The 19,422-nt window shown below is 38.4% G+C and overlaps 1 protein-coding gene across 2 annotated transcripts in view; it reads right to left on the bottom strand.

Annotated features, from left to right (window-relative positions):
• Positions 1 to 17,627, bottom strand: part of mon2 (MON2 homolog, regulator of endosome-to-Golgi trafficking) — a 41,083-nt gene extending 23,456 nt beyond the window's left edge. For both annotated transcript variants that reach the window (XM_067590356.1, XM_067590357.1), the window contains exons 1-6: positions 17,133 to 17,627; positions 9,979 to 10,042; positions 7,614 to 7,741; positions 2,719 to 2,850; positions 2,082 to 2,211; positions 473 to 570 (exon numbers count right to left, since the gene is read on the bottom strand). In XM_067590356.1, the coding sequence (XP_067446457.1) occupies positions 473 to 570; positions 2,082 to 2,211; positions 2,719 to 2,850; positions 7,614 to 7,741; positions 9,979 to 10,042; positions 17,133 to 17,240 (660 nt within the window). In that variant the 5' untranslated portion in view covers positions 17,241 to 17,627. The remainder of the gene's footprint in view (positions 1 to 472; positions 571 to 2,081; positions 2,212 to 2,718; positions 2,851 to 7,613; positions 7,742 to 9,978; positions 10,043 to 17,132) is intronic.
• Positions 17,628 to 19,422: the final 1,795 nt, after the last annotated feature.

Here is a 19,422-nt window from a genome sequence, read left to right as displayed (position 1 = left end):
TGCAGGGGGAGGGGGGGACACAAAACAGCATTCACAACAACCGAGTGTAATGTTCCACAAACATAACAGTTGCAGAAACCGAGCCGTCACTGACCTCTGCTGGGTGGACAAGTATCATCAGGGAAAAGTGCAACGTGGCTGAAGAATAAAAGGGGACTCTAACTCACTTCTTCTGACAAAGTTTACTTAATTGCTGAGATTAAAACAATTACTATCTTATTTTCAACATCAAAAGTCAGTGTTGTGAGATCAGTAATATGATTAATTCACAGCTGTAGGGACTATTCTGATTTCTTGTCTCTGGTCTGACAGACTGAAACTCTTCGGTGTGAAGTCTTACCCTATCCACCGATGATGACATGAGCTCATGAGGAATGTCTAAAAAGCTACTTGGTCTAAAGGGTTTTACCCAGAGCAGATGGGAAGAGGGCATAAAGCTGTGAGGAGGGCTGCTGACCCCTGGTGGACGTACCTGGAACAGCATGTAGGCATCTTTTGCACTGGGCCTCAGAGTACTAACTGATCGTCGATTGGTATTTCCCTGGACAGGAGGAGGCTGCTCCACAATGCCTGGGGGTCAAATACAAAAAAAAGCACTTTTACATTTTAGTAAGTCTTAATCATAAGGATAAGTTTAGAGTAGGGATGTGAATTATACATAATAGAATGATTGATAATTTACTGGTGTTCATTTCCTAACTGCACTCTATTCAAGCTCTTGTCTCCGGCAATTAAGTTGATGAGGAAAATGTTAGAACTGATAGCAATGATAACTGAAACAAAGGAAATATAACCCAGGTTGTGAACATGTGTTATTTTTCTTACAGAGAAAGGGAAAACAACTATTGGCAGTCTAACTGGCAACAATGTGTTGTTTACTTACTGAAGACAAAGTTGGTATGTAGTTCTACTATTATGTAGAATAGTATAGTAGTAGTATAATCAAAAGCTTTTGACCACTAGCAGAATTTTTTTATGAGTGGATCTCTGTTTTGCACATGTGCACAAAGGTGATGCAATACATGGTTCTGTCTAGATGGTAGCCCTAGATTAGCGAATCATTATAACCCAACCATGATCTTTCTTTAACTCTAACCAAGAGCCTAAATCTAACCAGCCCTTAACCACAGCATTGTCATGTCATAAAACTAAATTATTTTGCACAATCAAGACAAACAACACTCACAATGAAAGAACAACGCAGACAAATCTCGTGAGAGTTTCCCCAAATCTAGGGTTACTATCTAGCCACAACCACAATACACGTTCCAGCAAATGGTTTCACAGTGTTTCACTGATCTACAGGTGGCGGTAATTTGCCCAGAAATACAGCAATCTGCCGACAAAGGCAGGGAGGAGGAAGACTGCAAGCTAGTAAACATGGATACAAACACTGCAGGTTTCAAAATTTTATGAATGGAAATGCATTCAACACATTTGTTAGAACTCAAGGATGCACACAGTGTGTTTTGGGGAATAATACTAAATGTAAATATAACTTTATTTACAAGAAAATTCAACAGGGCACCTTTAAGTAATTGAAAGTAATGTCACATTTCCATGTATGCTGTTGGACTCTAAATAGTAAGATATTTACTTTTTCTGAATTTTTGTGCCAAACTATAGTCATATTTTTTCTTCTTTCATAAACTTCAATTTTAGATGTTGAGTTTTTTTCCCTTTTTGGTGAGAAAAGATGTCTTCATAAGCTTTTTTTGTTTTGTTATCTCACCAGCACAATCCTTTTTTTACTCTTTTAATGCATTATGGTTTTTTTGTGTGTTGTTAGTTGTGCAAATAAAATACAATTTCTCATGGCTCCTCTAGTTTTGAGCTTAACTTCCCATGAATCTTATACATAACCTGTACACTATTCTATAGTCTACAGTCTGTGCTGACACCTCCTTATCAGTGCACAATGCCCCCTTAAATGAGGACTGATGCTGTTACATTTGCTGTAAATCTTCCACAAATGCATAGTTCACATTTCTACATTTCTGTTTCTATTCCATATGTCTCACAAATCTTCCACCACTATATTGACATCCCATTCCCCTCAAATAGCGGTAACACCATCTGACCTTTGAAACGCTCATCCTCAGCCACCATCCTCTCAAAAACCACAGTGACAACCTGTCTGACGGTGGCGGCCGCTGTGTTGTTGGTGATGTTGTCCTTGGTGAAGTGAAGACGGAAACACAGCACAATGGCCTGGACAGGGACAACATATAAAAGTATTATGCTGCATCTCCAAATATGTGTTAACTCAGCCTAAATGAATGAATTACTACTGCTTCATCTTCATGAGGGGTAAAATAAAATCATATTCTGTCTTCTCAGCCATTAAAGGTTACAAGGATTGATCTGCTAACTACATAAATGGGAGACTTGAGTTTTAATTTTCAAATTATCATTGTCATTTAACAAAAATTGTATGTTCTTAGTGGGTCTGATAGTCCATATAATTTGGCACTGTGTTATAATGCTGCACACACAGAAGCAAGGTTACCACAAATCTGAATTGCTAGGTATAATAAAGCTTTATATCCACAGTTTAATAATAAACAGAAGATGACTCACTGAGAAAGAGAAGTGAGATACCTGCAAGGCGTTCAGTCCACGTATACAGTATGTATTTATGTATGTATAGATAAAAAGGAGTAAGAAATACAGTTAATAAATAAGCAGTTTGTGCGAAGGAGTGTGTTGGCTTTATACCTTGGAAAGTACTTCATCGTGTACAACTGTGTTGGTGGTTAGCAGGACCAGGACTGTCTGTAAAAGCTTCAGCTCCTCCAAACCGTTCTCCATCAGCTGCCACAACATGTTGATGATGTTCCCCGCCGCAGCCTGTACACACAAAGACTTTCAATTGTTTACATCGATATTTATCAAATCTTTTCATCCACCAGTGCGCACATGTCACGTACACATGCATTTGCAGTTTGAGTCAGGTGGCGGTATCAAGAGTTGCTAGCTTGTGACAAAAAGCAAACATAACGCAAGTGAGAGCACAGCCTGAGGTCACACAGCCTTAAATCACAAACATGAACAAAAACACACACTTGGGACCAGCTGCTGCTTCTCGCTTAGGGGTCACAACATCACAGAGTTCAATAAAACCAAATCTAGCTGCCAGTTAATATTATGTCACTTGATGCAGATCATAAGTGACAGTGTATGTCCTTTCTTGGGTCAAGATGTCCAAAATACACTGACTAGTCACGGAACCCCTCTAAGCTGCTCTACAGCGTACTAACAGGCTGGAGTCTTTACTTCAGAAAATAAAAAAAAAAAACAAGGAACACATTAATTTCTAATTCATAATGAGTTTTTGCAACTTATGATTCTAATCCACATTAGGGCTGCAAATAATTATTATTCTAATTAATGATGAATTTGTTAATTATTTTTCAGAATGATAAATTAATCATTTAGCCTATCAAGTCTTACAAAAAATGCTAATTCCAATTTCAGAGAGTCTCAGGTCTTCAAATTGCTTGTCAGACCAATTGTTAAAACCCCCCAAATAGTAAATTGACTTATTATTCTTAAACAAACAAGCAAACAAAAAAAATCTGAAAATCCTCACATGTGAATGTTTTTGTTTGATTAATAATGTGAGCAACATCTCGCCACCACCACATCCCCACACTCTGTCCACATGACAAAGTATCCGACATGGTTCTCTCCAGCGACACCATGGGAATCAATATTGAGGTAGGTCAGGTATTGTCTAGCTGTTAAACCCTGCAGTTCAAGGTTGCTGATGAAGTGGAGTGCTGCTGAAAAAATAAAAGAAAAGCTACAATGCTAAATGGATCAGAGTATGTGTGGGTTGTAGAATATTTGAAGTTTGTGTCCTAGATATTCTAGATGTTTCTGCGGGTGCAACAGTGTGATAACAATCACTCAAAGTACAAGGATAAAGAGGGTAGTAAAAAGAAAAAGAAAACGCAACCTTAAAGGCCAAAAGAAACTCCTGAAACAAGACTGACAAGACTAGCTGGGGAAATCTGCATCACACACTCATTTTGAGGCATGTTTGAACAAGGTAATGGTAATAGGATTGCAGCTATACTTGGCATCTTAAAAGGTACAACAGCATGAGCTAATGTGGATTAGTGCTGAAACTGTTACTTGATTAACCGATTAGTCGACTAACAAAAAATAAATCAACAATTTAGTTAATCGATTAAATCATTTAAAGTCATTTATCATGCAAAAATGCCAAAATTTCACTGGTTCCAGCTTCTCAAATGTGATCGTTTGCAGCTTTTCCCTTTTCAAAAAAGGTTATTGTAAAAAGAATATTGCAAGGTTTTGGACTGTTGGTCAGACAAAATAAGCTATCTGAAGAAGTCACATTGGGCTCTGGGAAATTGGGACCGTTTATTAATCACAAAACACACCTGACCAATTAAAAAAAAAAAAAAACTCAGCAGCTCTTACTGAAAAGAGAAAAAAGGGAAACAATGAGTTGATAAAAATGACACCAAGTGGCCTAATGTGTCTTTTGAGGATTTACTCTGGGAGTGTAAAGCATGACAAAAGCCATATGTTAGCCTAATTAAATAAACTCTTGACATCAAAATGTGGAAGGCACGGTATAGCTCCACACATTTTTAATAACAGTCTTTAACGGTGTATTAACAAGGCAGTTGTGTGGCAGCTCCAGGGTGCCAACTTTGAAACAGCTCTAATCTCAGGTCTGACTCCAACTGGATTATTAAAAGGGCTTAAAACCCATTGCATGAGCTTATATTAAACCACATTTGCATCTAAGAAATTACTAGTCACCCGTTTTCAAAGATGGATGTCTATTCCACCTTCTTCAGGGCTCTTTAACTGCTATATAGCAGAAATCCCAAAGATAATTGCTCTAGGCCAATGGTTACCAACCTCAAACACAAACTCTATAGATCGCCATCTGAAGATCTGAAAGGCGTCACGCAAGAATTAAAGGATGGACAACCCCAGGACATAAGGAGTGGAGGAGGAAGGGAAGATTAGTGTCTGTCAGATGTAGCCACCGGTGATGGGAATTAATTTAGATTAACAATTATCATATTGACATTGCCTGATTGGGTATTGATGAGTTGCGTTGATTCCTGCATTGATCTGAATGAATTACCCTTATAATCTATCAAGAAAGAGATGCCTAAGGTGGTGGGTGAATTAAAATTTGCAAGCATGTGAACGCTGAATGAAGGAACATTGGGGTCAATATCAACATGCATTTGTTCCCCAACAAAATGACGGGGGAATTGGCAAGCAAGAATGAACAGTAGCCATATATTGTGATGACCCATATCATCTAAATAAAACTAACAGCTCAGGGGATTGCACTGGATTGTAGATTTCTTAATGAAAACATGGGAAGACCATTCTCCTTAAGGACATGTGTATCGATTTTACACTCTTGGCAATGGTAATCACTTTGTGTCATTCAGTGAAGCACAATGACACAAGGTGATGAATCCAGATTAGAGCAATGGCCTCTTATTGGGAAATGTTGATGAAAGGAGGAAATTAATCCTGAGGGATTTTGTGGACAACGTGGTGCGTAGTGTTTCTACTGTTTTATACTTGGTGTTTATGTCGCTTTATACATTTATGCTGTGATTCAGAATTAACACAAAGAAGTCTTTGGTGTTTCATATTTCCAATTTGACTACTCCATTTTATTAATTAGTATTTTTTCACTGTAGTCTTAATTCATTAGGCTTAGAATATGTTAATTGGGCGGGTGGAGTAGTCCATTTTATTTGCCGTTTTAGAGAAATTTATGCTTGGTTCCAATTTTATATAATATAATCAAGTCTTTATACTCTGACCCCTCTGTCTATGAGTCAATACAAATGGCCTACTGTCTGAGAGGTTTTTAGTACACAGAGGCTGCAGGCAGGTATGCCCCTTATTCCCATTGCTGTTCACACTAGACATTGAACTTTCAGCTGAGTCTATTAGGAATAAATGTGACATTTCAGGAATCAAACTAGGGGAGGAAAATTGCATTTCTTTATATGCGGATGATGTTCTTTTGTAATTACAAAACCTGAAAATTTCAGTTCAAATAGTCTTAAATACAAATCGCCAAATTCAGGGATTTCTCTGGTTATAAAATTAATTTAGATAAATCTTTAGCACTTCCCTTAAACATTCTTACAGATTTACCACTGCAATCTCCTTTTCAAAGGATTCATATATCTAGTTATTTTCATAACCCCAGATTTGAACAATTTATTTCAGGCAAACTATTCTCCACAAACAAAAAAAAATGAAAGAGTAGAATTAATGTCATAAAGATGAATATACTTCCATGTCTAAACTATTTGTTCCAGGGTCTTCCATGCTATTGAACATGGATTTTTCAAATCGTAATATTTAGTAATATTATAGTAATTGTAATATTTCACGTTATATCTGGGTTAATAAAAATCAACGAGTAAAATTTTCCAAGCTCATCAAGCCAGGGGAGTTAAAAGGGGCATCACTGCCTGATTTACATGTTATTACTAGTCAGCTCAAATCAAAAATATAATTAGCTGGTTCCTAAACAGACATGATTCCCTATTGATTAGTTTGGAGTCTTTTACAGCAGCCCTGGACTACTGACATCCCTTCCAATCATCTACAATACTGAGCATCTAAAGTCCTCAATTAATAATCCAATTATATACAATACACTCTTGGTTTGGAGGGACGTTAGGAAATATCTGAACACCCCCAAACCATTTCTTTCTGGTCCCCTATTGCTCTTAATTCAGATTTTTTTAATATTTAGATCAGGAATATCCAATTAACTGGATGTCAAAAGGCGTATTGCATCTCTTCACTTTGTTTAGACAAGATTCTGTAAAATCCTTTGAACATATCGATTTTGGCATCCCAAACTGATATTTTTAAGTTTCTTCAATTACATATTTGATAGATTCTCAATATTCTTGATAAAATTATGCCTACAGCATACAGAAATTGAAAAATTACTAATCTCTGCTAAAACCCCCAAAGGCAAAATTTCAGATATATATGCCATATTAACAACATGCAAGCCAGTGTTCATATGGCTCTTTAAAGTCTGTGTCATTACTCTGGTAGAATAGTCTGACATGTGTGGCGGTGTTTTCCCCAAATGCTCTTCTATCAGTGTGCATGAGCAAAATTTCAATTTCACTCCAGTACGCCTCCAGAAAATGTTCTCCGGGTATAAATGTTCAGTACCTCAAACCTTTGTAACAAATGTAAGTCTCACAGAGGAACTTTAATTCATCTGTTTTGGTCCTGTGGTCTTATCCAAAATTACTGGAGAGACGTAAATTCTGTTATTCAAAGTGTTATTGGAAAACAGCTTTTAATCACTCCAACACTGTATTATCAATTCTACCACTGAAACTATTCATAATGCAGACTTAATATGTTTGTTAATTATTTTTTCATTTGTGGCAAAGAAATTTTATTCATTATTTTATTTATTTTTCTTTCTTTCAATTGTTGTGCTTGTGCAGTGCCGGTGGTGGGTTGGGTATCTCACCTCTGACCATGAGCCTGAATATACTGTATGTATTTGCTAACATGTAAGTTAGCTAGCTAGGCTAGCTCAGGGTCCTCACCTCAGATACCACCTCATGGGACATGAGTCTCTGAATGGCAGCAAGACACAGCTGGGTGATCTTGGGCTCTTTGGTGCCACAGCCCATCAGAAAAGGCTGCACGACCTCTGAGCTGTTCTCCTTCAGAGCTGCAGTGAAAGGACACATAAGGAAAATGTCACTGTATTTTTTCAATAACTGTACAGATGCTTAAAATGTAAATACCTTTTGGAAATCAAAGCACATTTCACTTTAACTGCTACATGTTCTACTTTCTTCACCAGCTAGTTGCTAACTTTGTGTGTGTGTGCTGTTTGGGGCTGGGCACGTTACATATAGTGGGTTTTTACACATTACATACACATATCTATATCAAATACTGGTACTGCAGAGGGACGGGCAGAGAACAAATACACTACAACAAATTTGTAAAAAGGTCAAAACTGCAGAATAAAATAACAGACAGAAAGCATCATGAAAACAGCTTTCTAGTGTCAAACTCTGCACATACATCATTCTGCACAGTGAAGTCCCATCCAACTGAAGGAACAATAAGCAAAAACACATTTTTGGTCCTGTAACCTTATCCAAAAATAGTGGAAAGACATAAATTCTGTTACTCAAGATGTTATTGGAAAACAGTTTAGGAAAACATATTTTGAGTGGAGGAGTTCTGACTTTTAGTCTGATGTCAAGTTACCTTGCTAAAATAATAATTTACTATCAACATTTGAGAAATATTTGTACTTTGTTTTATCATGTCATTTTAAATAGTCCTTCACAACAAAATGTAAAAAAAAGGAAAGAAAAACATATTTGTGCTGTCTGATCAGAACGCAGTGAGCCAGTGCTTTGCATCCAACAATAATTTTCATCTTCATTATGCAGGATTTAGCTCTTGAATGATTTACACCTGCACAACAGGTTTCACTGTCTAATCTTCTGATCTTTATGAAACAGAAAATCCATCCAGGAAACAAAGATCATTTTAACTCTGCAACAAAGATTACAGTTTACAGTAACAGAGGGGGCAGTTGGAGTTGGACAGTGGAACTCGGAAAATGTCTACTATGTGTCAACTCTGCAAATGTCACCAAAAAACAGCCAGACTCTTTATCGGGACAGCATAGAAACAATTTCCTATTGTTGAGAGATCAGCCTAGTGCTTTATAGTGAATGCGAATATAGAAGTGAATACTATTGTTTGCTCATACGTTGTATTTATAGGGGAGACATTGTGAAAACAGTGTAAATATAGCTGGGTTACAGTTTAAAACAGAAACTTTGCACCTGTAATACCAACTAAACTAAAAATGGACCAAAAAAGATAACTTGAATAAATATAATATTACATGGGAGAGTTAAAGTTACTACAAGGAACTTTTAACTGGTTATGAAACAGTCTCATGATGCCTCTGATACCTCTATATGACCTACATAAACAAACGAGACCGTCAGCAAGAGGATTGGCTATTTCTACATAGTTATTCTAAATGCCTGTCACCGGGTGGGATTCCCTGCGAAATCAGACAAAACAATTAACGTCACGCAGAGGGAAAAGCCTTTGTTTACATTACATGTAGCATTATAGTATGAGGAAGTACAAAGACACTAGGAACAGGGGGAGGACATTTCTCTTTGTTTGATATTGTTAATAGTAAAGTTAGACTTGTCAGTTTCCCAACTTATTTTTAAAAAGACGAAAGAAACAGTGAGAGAGAGTGTGAGTGAGCTGAGAGCATGAGCAAGAGAGAGAGAGAAGCGGTGGTCCAGCGAGCTAAAGAGTGAATGAAGAGAGGGAGCAGCATAGCGAGAACAAAGGAGTGTATCTGAAAAATAAATTGTTATTTTCTGATTGTATCACAGCGGTTATGTTCTAAAGCACAAATTAACACCCCCACACCTCCACACAACCCTGCTGGAAGGTGTTGCATTGCCAGATTTGGTGGTGAATGCAGCTTTACATGTAACCAAGGTGTATAAACGGTACTAAAATAAAGTTTACTTTTCTTCACCATTGTCATATTAAAATCATTAATCTTACATAGCCACAAATGGATACATTACCTCACTACTCGCTATACATTCTGCAAACAGCGGTGTTTAAAAAAGGAAAATGTATTAAAAATAAGTAGCGTCTTTCTTTCACTCGTTTCCAAAACAAATGCATGTGCTAGCCGAGATCTTTGCGACAAGAGACGGTGGTGCTCATGGGAAATGCAGTCTTCATTCCAAGAAAACACTACCACTTTTGTCCACAGGGGCAGCTAAAATCATCACAAAATGAAAGTTCCTTGTAGTAACTTCAATCATTTTTTCACCTCACCCTTCCCTGATAAACCATAGTCTCTCAGTTGCGGTTAACCCATCTCACTTTCTCACTCACCTGCTAGTATGTCCGTATTCCTGGCTGCGATGGTCTTAATCTTCACAATGCCAGACTCTGCAGCCTAGAAGAAAGAAAAGAGATGAGACATTTAGGTTGACATTAGTTGTGCGGCTTTTTAGTTGTAAGCCACTTTGTTGTAAGCCACTTTGCTACCAGTGGTAGACACAGCTTCTTGTAATGATGGCCACAGGGGAGAGATAGAAAATGCCTGGCTGCAGAGAGGCGGAGGGAGGGCTGATAAATCTGCTAAGAACGGGCTTCAACTTGAGAGGGATGTGCTAGTAGGAAGTGATTTCCCCAGTGAGGTGTATGGCAGGGGTGAGATGCAAGGAAATGTAAAGGAGGAAGGAGGAATGTCTGGAGAAAAAGGCGGGATGAGGAGATGACATGGATATGTCGCTAAATGCGAGTCAGTCCGTGTGAGAGCAACAGAGATACCGAGCATTTCCAGTCAAAACAGGTTGTTCTTATCTCTCTGCGGTGACCACAAACCAATGTAAGCCTGTCAAAACTTCCTCTTTTCTGTCTAGCCTCTGTTGCTTCTTTTCACCAGGACTGTAGCCTTCTGTATGTCTTCCCTTTTTCTGCTAATTCTCCTCATGCTCTCCCACATGTTCCTTCCATTAGCATAGATAAACACTATCTTTCATACTAAAATCTAAGCTGTATTTAAAAGATATTTTTACCACTGATGATATGACTGCTTCGGGAAAAGGTGGCACATAATCAATTGATTATTTTCTTCTGGAAAAACCTTGCTAATTGCAGCCTTTAATCACAACATCTGGCATATCACTAACATCAATAGTAGCAGCGAGATCCTCAGCTGAGCAAACAGCCAATGGGCCTACGTTACCTTGATGCATTTTTCATACATCCACTGCATGGTCTGACTACATCCCGGGCATGCATGTGTTACAAATGACTGGAGCCTCACTGATCTTTTCAAAAACAACATCATCCTATGATGTCTGCAGCCACAGAAATACAGTGAAAGCCCAACTTTTGAAAAATAAGGTTTTTTATCTAAGTGACCTCTAAGTGAACATTTCCAGTCCAACTCGATGAAAAACTTTATTCGATTCATGAAAAAAAACAAGCAAAGCAGTATACCACTCTACCACCACTCTGTGTTAACAGATTAAAGCATAATGTAATTGTGAGCAAGGCAGACTACTTTGGATTTGGAAACCACTGAGTCCATTAGAGCTGCAACAATTAGTCGATTAATGAATTAGTCGGTCGACAGAAAATTCTACATTTGTCTAGAATGTAGAAATGTAGAAAATCTACATTTATTCTGATTATCAAGTAATCGTTTAGTCATCTTTTAAGTAAAAATGCCAAACGTTTGCTGGTTGCAGCTTCTCAAAAGTGTGTCATACAAGCAAACTGAATATCTTAACTGGATTTTGGACTGTTGATCAGACAAAACAAGACATGTGAGGACATCACCTTGGGCTCTAAGAAATTGACATTTTATAGACATAACAATTAATTGAGAAAATAATCTGCAGATTAACCAATAATGAAAATAATTGTTAGTTGCAGTCCTTTACATCCGAGTGGCTGTAAAGAGCAATCTTTAGTGGCCTCAATGTGACTGTATCACTTTAACATGTCATTTGAACAGTTGAGCCACTGTTGAGGACCTGCTGGACCATTGGTTACCAAGCAACCCCTGGTTGGTGGGTTTGCCTGTTAGTATGAACTGGCCTATTACCAAATAGCGCCTTAAAGTTAATCTTCAAAAAATGCTAGTCTCCCTCTACTCCTTTGTTCCTCAAACAGAGCCAGAGGTCTTAACAGGGCAATAAGGAGAACACAGAGAGCTTTTTTAGCCCCCTATAACTACAACCCGACAGTGGCTACTATTGATATCACCAGAGGCTGAAACAATAATATACTGTAGCTATGTTGGATAACTGAAAATACAAAGAGCCAGAACTATATGGGTCTGGGATAGTGGTGATGTTTTTAAAGAATTTAACAACTGAAACAATATTTCAAGCTTTCTAATGAAAGCCTATGCAATGTTTTATCTGATAGCGTTATTTAGTTAAAGCTGGACATAACTGATGAGCTGTAATTTATTAGCTGCTAGTTTTCAGATAACTTCTCACCTGTGATGCTCCATCAACACCTAAAGAGCACAATGTAACCGCAACAGCATACTGTATTACAGCTGTCCGTCTAGTCAACTGAAATAATGAGTCACCCTGAAATTCTGCAGCCGGTGGCCCACGGGCAGTGAGAAAGGGGAGCATGTTTTCTCCAATATCCAAGCTATAAATAGTATTTGAAGTCCACTTCAAATAGTTCTGACAAGAGCCTTCTTTGTGCTTATCAAAAGGCCCAGCTTGGTCAGAGTGTTCATGCGTATTGAAGGAGTAGTGTAAGTATTTATTCATCACGATTATTGGCCCTCAAGATGCTAATCAGTGGCAATAGTGGCTGTTGTGATTTAACGGGATAAGATCCTCTTTGATTGGCTGAATCTGATGAGGGTGAGACACAAAGGGACATCTTGAAAAGTACTCTTGAATCGGTCTACCGCACAAGTCATCAAAAAGATGTTTTTTCACGCTATTGCAGAATCTGTGAGTCAATCAAATAAGGGGCCTACCAGTAAACTGATAAATGCCTCTAATCTGAGGTATTTATTGGTTTACAATTCCTTTGTGCGCCCTTGAGAGGAACCATGTGTTCCATCTTGAAAACAGTTATGATTAATACTTCCATCTGACAAATGTTAATGTACAAAACCTTCAATCTTCACAATGAAACTCTTCTCAGATTGGCCTAGTTACTGGTAGAGTCCTCGGTTGACTGAAAACAGTGAATTCATCATTTCCATGTCTGTCAACACATTTTTCCATCTACTTCCTCATAGAAAGTGCTGTTTCATCTTTCCGTTGTTAAGTGTGGAACTCGCTTCAATCTGAAAACTGCCAGCATTATGACGTCACCACCGTGTGGAAGGAAATACCGTTGGCCTGATGATGTCAGTATCCTGTGTAACAGAGAGTAGATATCCTAACCATTTTCCTACACTAACTATCCTCTCATTGGTTGTCTTACATTTATCAGTCTTTATGAAAAGTTAAATCAGGTTCCTGGAGTATTGTCCTTATTATAATCTGATCACGTACTAATCCCAATGCCTGCCTTTTTTCCTTATCCAGGTAACATATCCAGATACACGTTGCATTTCAATGCCAGGCATAAATAGGGTAATGAAGTATAGTAAGGGACGTATAGGCTAATATTCATTTAGGTATTTTCCACATGGATACTTTTGAATTCACCACAGTGTGGAGGAATGGGTACATTATATACACAACGCTGGACTAAGTTGATTTTAAAATATCCATAACGAGTAGGAGGGGACATTAAATAGGGCTCTGTTGCACAAACAATGTCAGAACCAGGCTGTAAGTGCTCAATACTTTCAATTCTTCTCCAGTGCCTTTTTTGTGGAAGATCCTCAAAGCGGAACTGACCCATGTCTGAGTGCCAGCTCATTCATTTGCAAAGCAAAATTAGAGCAGCTCATCACACATTGACTTCCTTAGAAACTCGCTGTGAGAGTCTCTAATTCAGCAGTTTTTTTTAACTGATTTAGCATATTTAGAAAACAGCACAACAGTGTCAGTCCACCGAATCCTCACTCCATGTTGCTCGTTGTTATTTTGTCTCTGTGTAGCCTACACAATCTGTCTAGCAAATGAGTTGTGCCAAGTGAGCCATACAGAGGTTGCCCATAACGCTTTCTTTAAATTCTTAACCCCAGACAAGGCGTCACACGAGTTGCACTAAGCGAGCCATACAGAGGTTGCCCATAATGCTTTCATTAAATTCTTATCCCATGTCAACGTGTCACACTTCACAGAGAGCTACATACAGTTAACGGCACCTGACTCATCATCAGAGTGAGCAGAGGGCCGGCTGCCTGATGTGTTTTTTTTCACCTAGGCAAAAAGCAATCAGAGCACAACAAACAGGAAAGCTCCGGTGGTTTCATTGACTGCTACTCAATGAAAGAGAGGTTCTGAGTGTGAAGCTATGATACAGAAAAATCAATGGGACTCTTCTTGGCTCTTCTTAACCCAGACAAACAACTGGCTGTGGTGCAATGTCACTGTGGGAGATGGATTGGGAAATGGAGGAGGAAATGGAATGAAGACTGGCTTGGAATGCTTTAGTATTAAGTTTCCATAAATCTACTAACAAACATGTATACACAGCTATATAAAACTGGTCAGTACTGGGAATGTGTGTATGACAAACATAAAGGCAACCATCCATTAGAAATTAAGGAGTTCAGTTAAATCACATTCTACAACTGTATGAAATGAGGAACACATTTGTGTGTTGCAACAGGCGTAGAAATCATTTCAATTCAAACAACAGCACCAGTACGGAGCTTGTTTGTTGCACAATAACATCCCAGCAGAAAGAACCATGACAGCTCAAATTGGAAAAGGTTTCTTCAATCAAAACACTATCAACCAGAGCGTGAATATCAGAGTGGCTCCCTGCACTCCTGTGATCCCTGAGGGAAAGATGCTGGTAAGGACCAGGAAACCCGGGTGATGATAAATCAATATTTGAAGGAGATGCTTCACGAGGCCCCCTAGGCAAAGGCCAGCAAGCAGTCTACTACAAGAAACTGGCTGTATGCCTTTCATGGTGCTATGTTGTGACTGCCACACAGCTCATTTTGAAGCATCAAGCACTCGAGTCAAGAGATCAAATGAATCTGCAGTGGCAGGAACACAAAGGAAGTGGAGGGACTTGCTGAGGTATTTCTCTGTCTCACTTTAAGGCTGCTTTTATCCAAAGTGAGACCTGAGGGAAAACAAACTAAGCCTGATATGCAGGTGAGCTGGCTGATAAATATTTCCACAACCACAAAAAAGCCCCACATACAGCACATTTCATCTAATGACCTGTGTGACCAGTGTTACATATGCAAGCAAACAGTGAGCTCGCTATACCTGGGAATTACAGGGAATTAAGGTAAGGAGGCTCTGACTGAGATGGTGTCAGTTGAATTACATAACTTTGGCAAACACCAGCTGCACTCTGTCTAAATGCATTTCATTTATAGGTAAACGTTGGAACAGCGTCTATATGTCCACACCGTCAGGAAATGCAGAGCGGTCGGACCAGAACAGATTACGAATGGAGGTTGTGTTTGTCCATATCATACGCTGCCAACCTCAGAACCATATGTTTATCTTTTAGCCCTTAAAATTGATGCTCAAAATAAAAATTTAGTACATTCCAGATATAAATGAACTCTGACCCCGGCCCTGCGGACTCCTGCAAGCAGAGCATGTAATAAAGAGGGCTGTGTTGTTTGGGGCAAAGTGGAGTCATAAAAGCCGGGTTGTCCTCTACGTGTGAATCTAACAATACACATTCACTGGTAAAAGGCCATGACATCACAGCTCCTTGTACTATTCTTTTCTCAAAATAAGCCATGATGTCACCGACACTGCAACACAAGTACACCAGTCAGGAGCTGCACACAGTAACTTATTCCAGGAAATACTAAAAAGAAAAAGAAAACACTTGTTATGAATTCACTCTCGGCTGTCAATACGGGCGAGCTTGTTGTGAAACCAATGTGCAATATGAGATCCTAAGAGACACCAATGTAGGCCAAACAGGCCTTTAATGACAAATGTCAAAAACAAAACATTTCCCTGAATACAGCTTACATGAACATCTACCACATAAATGAAATGCAACACTGCCCCGGGATTAAAAGCTAAAAATGGACCAAAGTCAAATAGTCACTAGTGGTATCTATCTAGCCATACATATTTTAGTTTAGGTTTTAGGTTGTGGAGGTTCTGATTTCTACTGCTGAACCCAATACAACAGGAAGTGAATGGCATTTCATCTGTGTTGATCAAAGCATTGAAAATATGCAAAACTCAACAGCAACATGTCTTCCTAGAGACAATGTTTTGTTTATTCAGGACAACGATTAGCATATTAATAATCAATAGACAGAAAATGAATGAGCAACTACTTTTATGACCAATTAGTAATTTAAGTCTCTAGCAACATGTGTTAGTTCCAGCCTGTCAAATGTGTGAAATTCCTACTTCTTAAGATGATAGTATGCTAAATATCTTTTGGGTTTGGACTGTTGGTCAGACACAACAAGCAATTTGAAAAAAAAAACACATTGGGTGTTGGGAAATGGTGATGGTGATAATAATTAATAATGAAAATAACTGTTGGTTGCGGCACGACTCGGGATGATCCACAGACCTTCTTGTGAACAACTGAAAAATTTGGGGGGTTTTTTGTGATTTGGATGAACTACAGTGCTGAGCAAACACGTGGCTTTATCTTACAGAAGTGCTCACTTTGCAATCAGGGGAATAAAACTGTGGGAAACTACGGCGTCCGATCCATAGTCAACCAAGTACAGACATTCAACTATGTAATATTTATTTAATGTAAAGGTTGGTTCCCCTATCTTGCAAAAAACATATTTTCTAACTTAACCTACCTCTAATAGTTAGTAGCCAATGAAAACACGGTTTAATTTGCTCAAATTCTGATATCTGCATGGCTAGAAGTTAACTAAAGCTAAAACATGATCTTGCTTTGTTTTATATCTTAAGTGAACCCACCCTTTAAATTACCAAGCCTCCATTTAACCAACATCAATTCAACACTACACTGCTAAGTGATGTGCACAGTGAATATATCTGGTTAAAAAAATGTATGCCAATACATACATGTGTAAACCTGTTATGCATAACATCTGCTGAGCTCATGTTGGGTTTACTCTGTCACTACGTGAACGCTTAAAATAAGCCATTTAACCAAATGACGTGGCACGGGCCACTATAAACACCTGTATATTCATTTATTTCAACGCCTAGTAGACAGGAAGGCCCAGCAGCTGACACAACTTTTAATATACCCGAACAGTATGAGAACAACTCAGTGTCCACATCCCACAGCAGAGCACAGGCCCGGTGGGTTGGTGGGGGGAAACAGGCTCATACACATATGTAAAAAAAAATCTACATTATTACGACTAAAAAACCAGAATCACATATGAGACAAGCTGCTGAACACCGAGGTGACTGCTCAGTGAAGCTAACTAGCCGGCTGACCTCTTTGACTGGGGGGAATTTCTTCTTGCACTCCATGGACAGAGACCGCAGGTCCGTCTGCATGTTCTCCAGCAATTTCTTCACCGCTTCGGGACTGCTGGTCGACATCTTTGACGGCGTCTTCGACAGAAATCTCAAGAAACTTCAAACGATAAGGAATGCGGGAGCGCAGTCGCCCCCCAACCACCCATCCACAGCGGGAATATATCCCGTCGCTACTTTATTTGCCTCCCTTGCAAAAGAAAATAAAAACGCCGCGGTCCATTGACACAGTATCCCACTTCTCTGCCGTGAGCAGCGATGACACCGTCATATGTTCCCCTTCTTCAAAACCCGGTGACATTAGCTTCGTGAAGTAGCATCGTTCCCCTGAATCTTCTGTTTCTTAAAGCTGCTCACTAATCGAAGATATTTGCCAATTTGAGCTGTATGCCATCAGCGGCCGTCAGCTCCGCTTTCCTTCCCACAATGCTTCGGTGGACAGTGACACGTCATTCGGACTTCCGTAAACACTGACCGATTCAGAGTCATGACTGCAGCGACCCCTGCTGGAGAAGCGTGATACTGACAGATGACGACAGGCCCAGAGCAGCACAGCATTTCTGCGCAGTTCAAGATATGTCCATCCCCCCTGAGAGATGCATCCAGGTTCCTTTTATGGACAATTGAATGGGCATAAAATATGGTTAACTAAAGAAAGAGCTGTTTCATTTTGAATTCTCCACCCATGAATACATCTGTTTGATCAAATGTTCTTGTCGTTTCTGTTTTTTATTTTTCATCTGTGCTTTTATTGTATTCACACGGGTGATGAATATTTTATAAGAGGAAAAACTGAGCAAATGATCCAACCATGTGGCAAGAAAAAGGTTTTAATTTTGTGTGCCACTGGTGTCAATAATGGGAAAAATTCACGTACATGAGGAGAAAAAAACAGACTCCAAAAATGAAATTGGACACTAAAATATTAAAAAGAAAAGAAGAGTGCTGAAAACTTTTTATTTTTTGTTGTTATGTTGTTTATTAAAATAAATGACATATTGTTTATATATACTGGCTATACTTTTCAGAATAATTGGTTTAAATCCCAGTATTACCTCAAAACTTAATAATAAAAAACATGTTCATAAACTTTACATTTTGGTTGCAGTATTTTATATTGAAAATTGGCTTTACCTGTTGTTGCACCAAGTCATTGATGCTCGATAGCTCAGAGCTTCACTCCACCCAGAAACAGCCTTTAAATTTTTGTAATATTACCTCACTAAAAGGTCAAATTGTTCATTCATACTGTACATTTCACTTCTTATCCACATTCATGAATTTTGTTGCACATGCTCATTCAATCACAACAATCAAAACAACCTGTTAAATTAAAGGTGTGAGGGCACCAGGAAGTAAATCCACAGAAGTACAGCCTACGGATTTTGACATAAAAAAAAGGAAAAAGTGTTGTGCATTTCACAGACATGAGGAAATGTCATGAAACTGAAATTGAAGTGACAGACACACCTTTTTAATTTTGTGTATAATTGGTATGAGGGACTTAACCTATTATTTCAAGAATAATATTCTCACAATCATGGAGACTTCTGTGAAATTGCATCACAAATCTATGACAGTAAGTGGAACCCTCAGTATATTAAAACGTTTTCATACATGGACCTACAGTATATATTTATACATATAATGTTGAAAAACGCATGCAGGCAAGAGGGGAACATCCAAACTCCACACAGAAAGGCCCCAGTTGGCCGGCAGGTTCGAAACCAGAACCTTCTTGCTGTGTGACATCAGTGCTAATCACCGCATACTACTTATTTGCACTCTACTTACAAAATATCAGAAATTAAAGGCGCACATCTCTATTAACCTTTTAATATACAGGGAATGTGTATTTTTCATTGAAAGTGTGATGTATGATGCACATTTAGATTTGAAGTTTGTCAGTGTATCCCCTAGAATATTAGATATTTGCTATATATTTAAATTCTTATGCATTATCAGCTATAAAGTTGTTCATCAATGACATTACAACTACTCAAAACACAATGTTCTGTACTATTAAACATATTGTATTCTACTGTGCTGTACATGCTATAAACTTAGTGGTATGATGCTTTTAATGCAAAATTATGTAATGCAGAACACTACATCATCTTACATACACAAAAACATTATCTTTGAATATTGTACATTTTTTAAATTTTAGGGAAAAATGACATGATAGCAACAGAAAATACACACTATTCTTTGAGGATATGACACTATTCTAGAGGTGTATTACTAC

Source organism: Thunnus thynnus, chromosome 5 (assembly GCF_963924715.1).
Source record: "Thunnus thynnus chromosome 5, fThuThy2.1, whole genome shotgun sequence".
NCBI lineage: Eukaryota > Metazoa > Chordata > Actinopteri > Scombriformes > Scombridae > Thunnus > Thunnus thynnus.
This window is presented reverse-complemented; position numbering and strand designations above follow the sequence as displayed.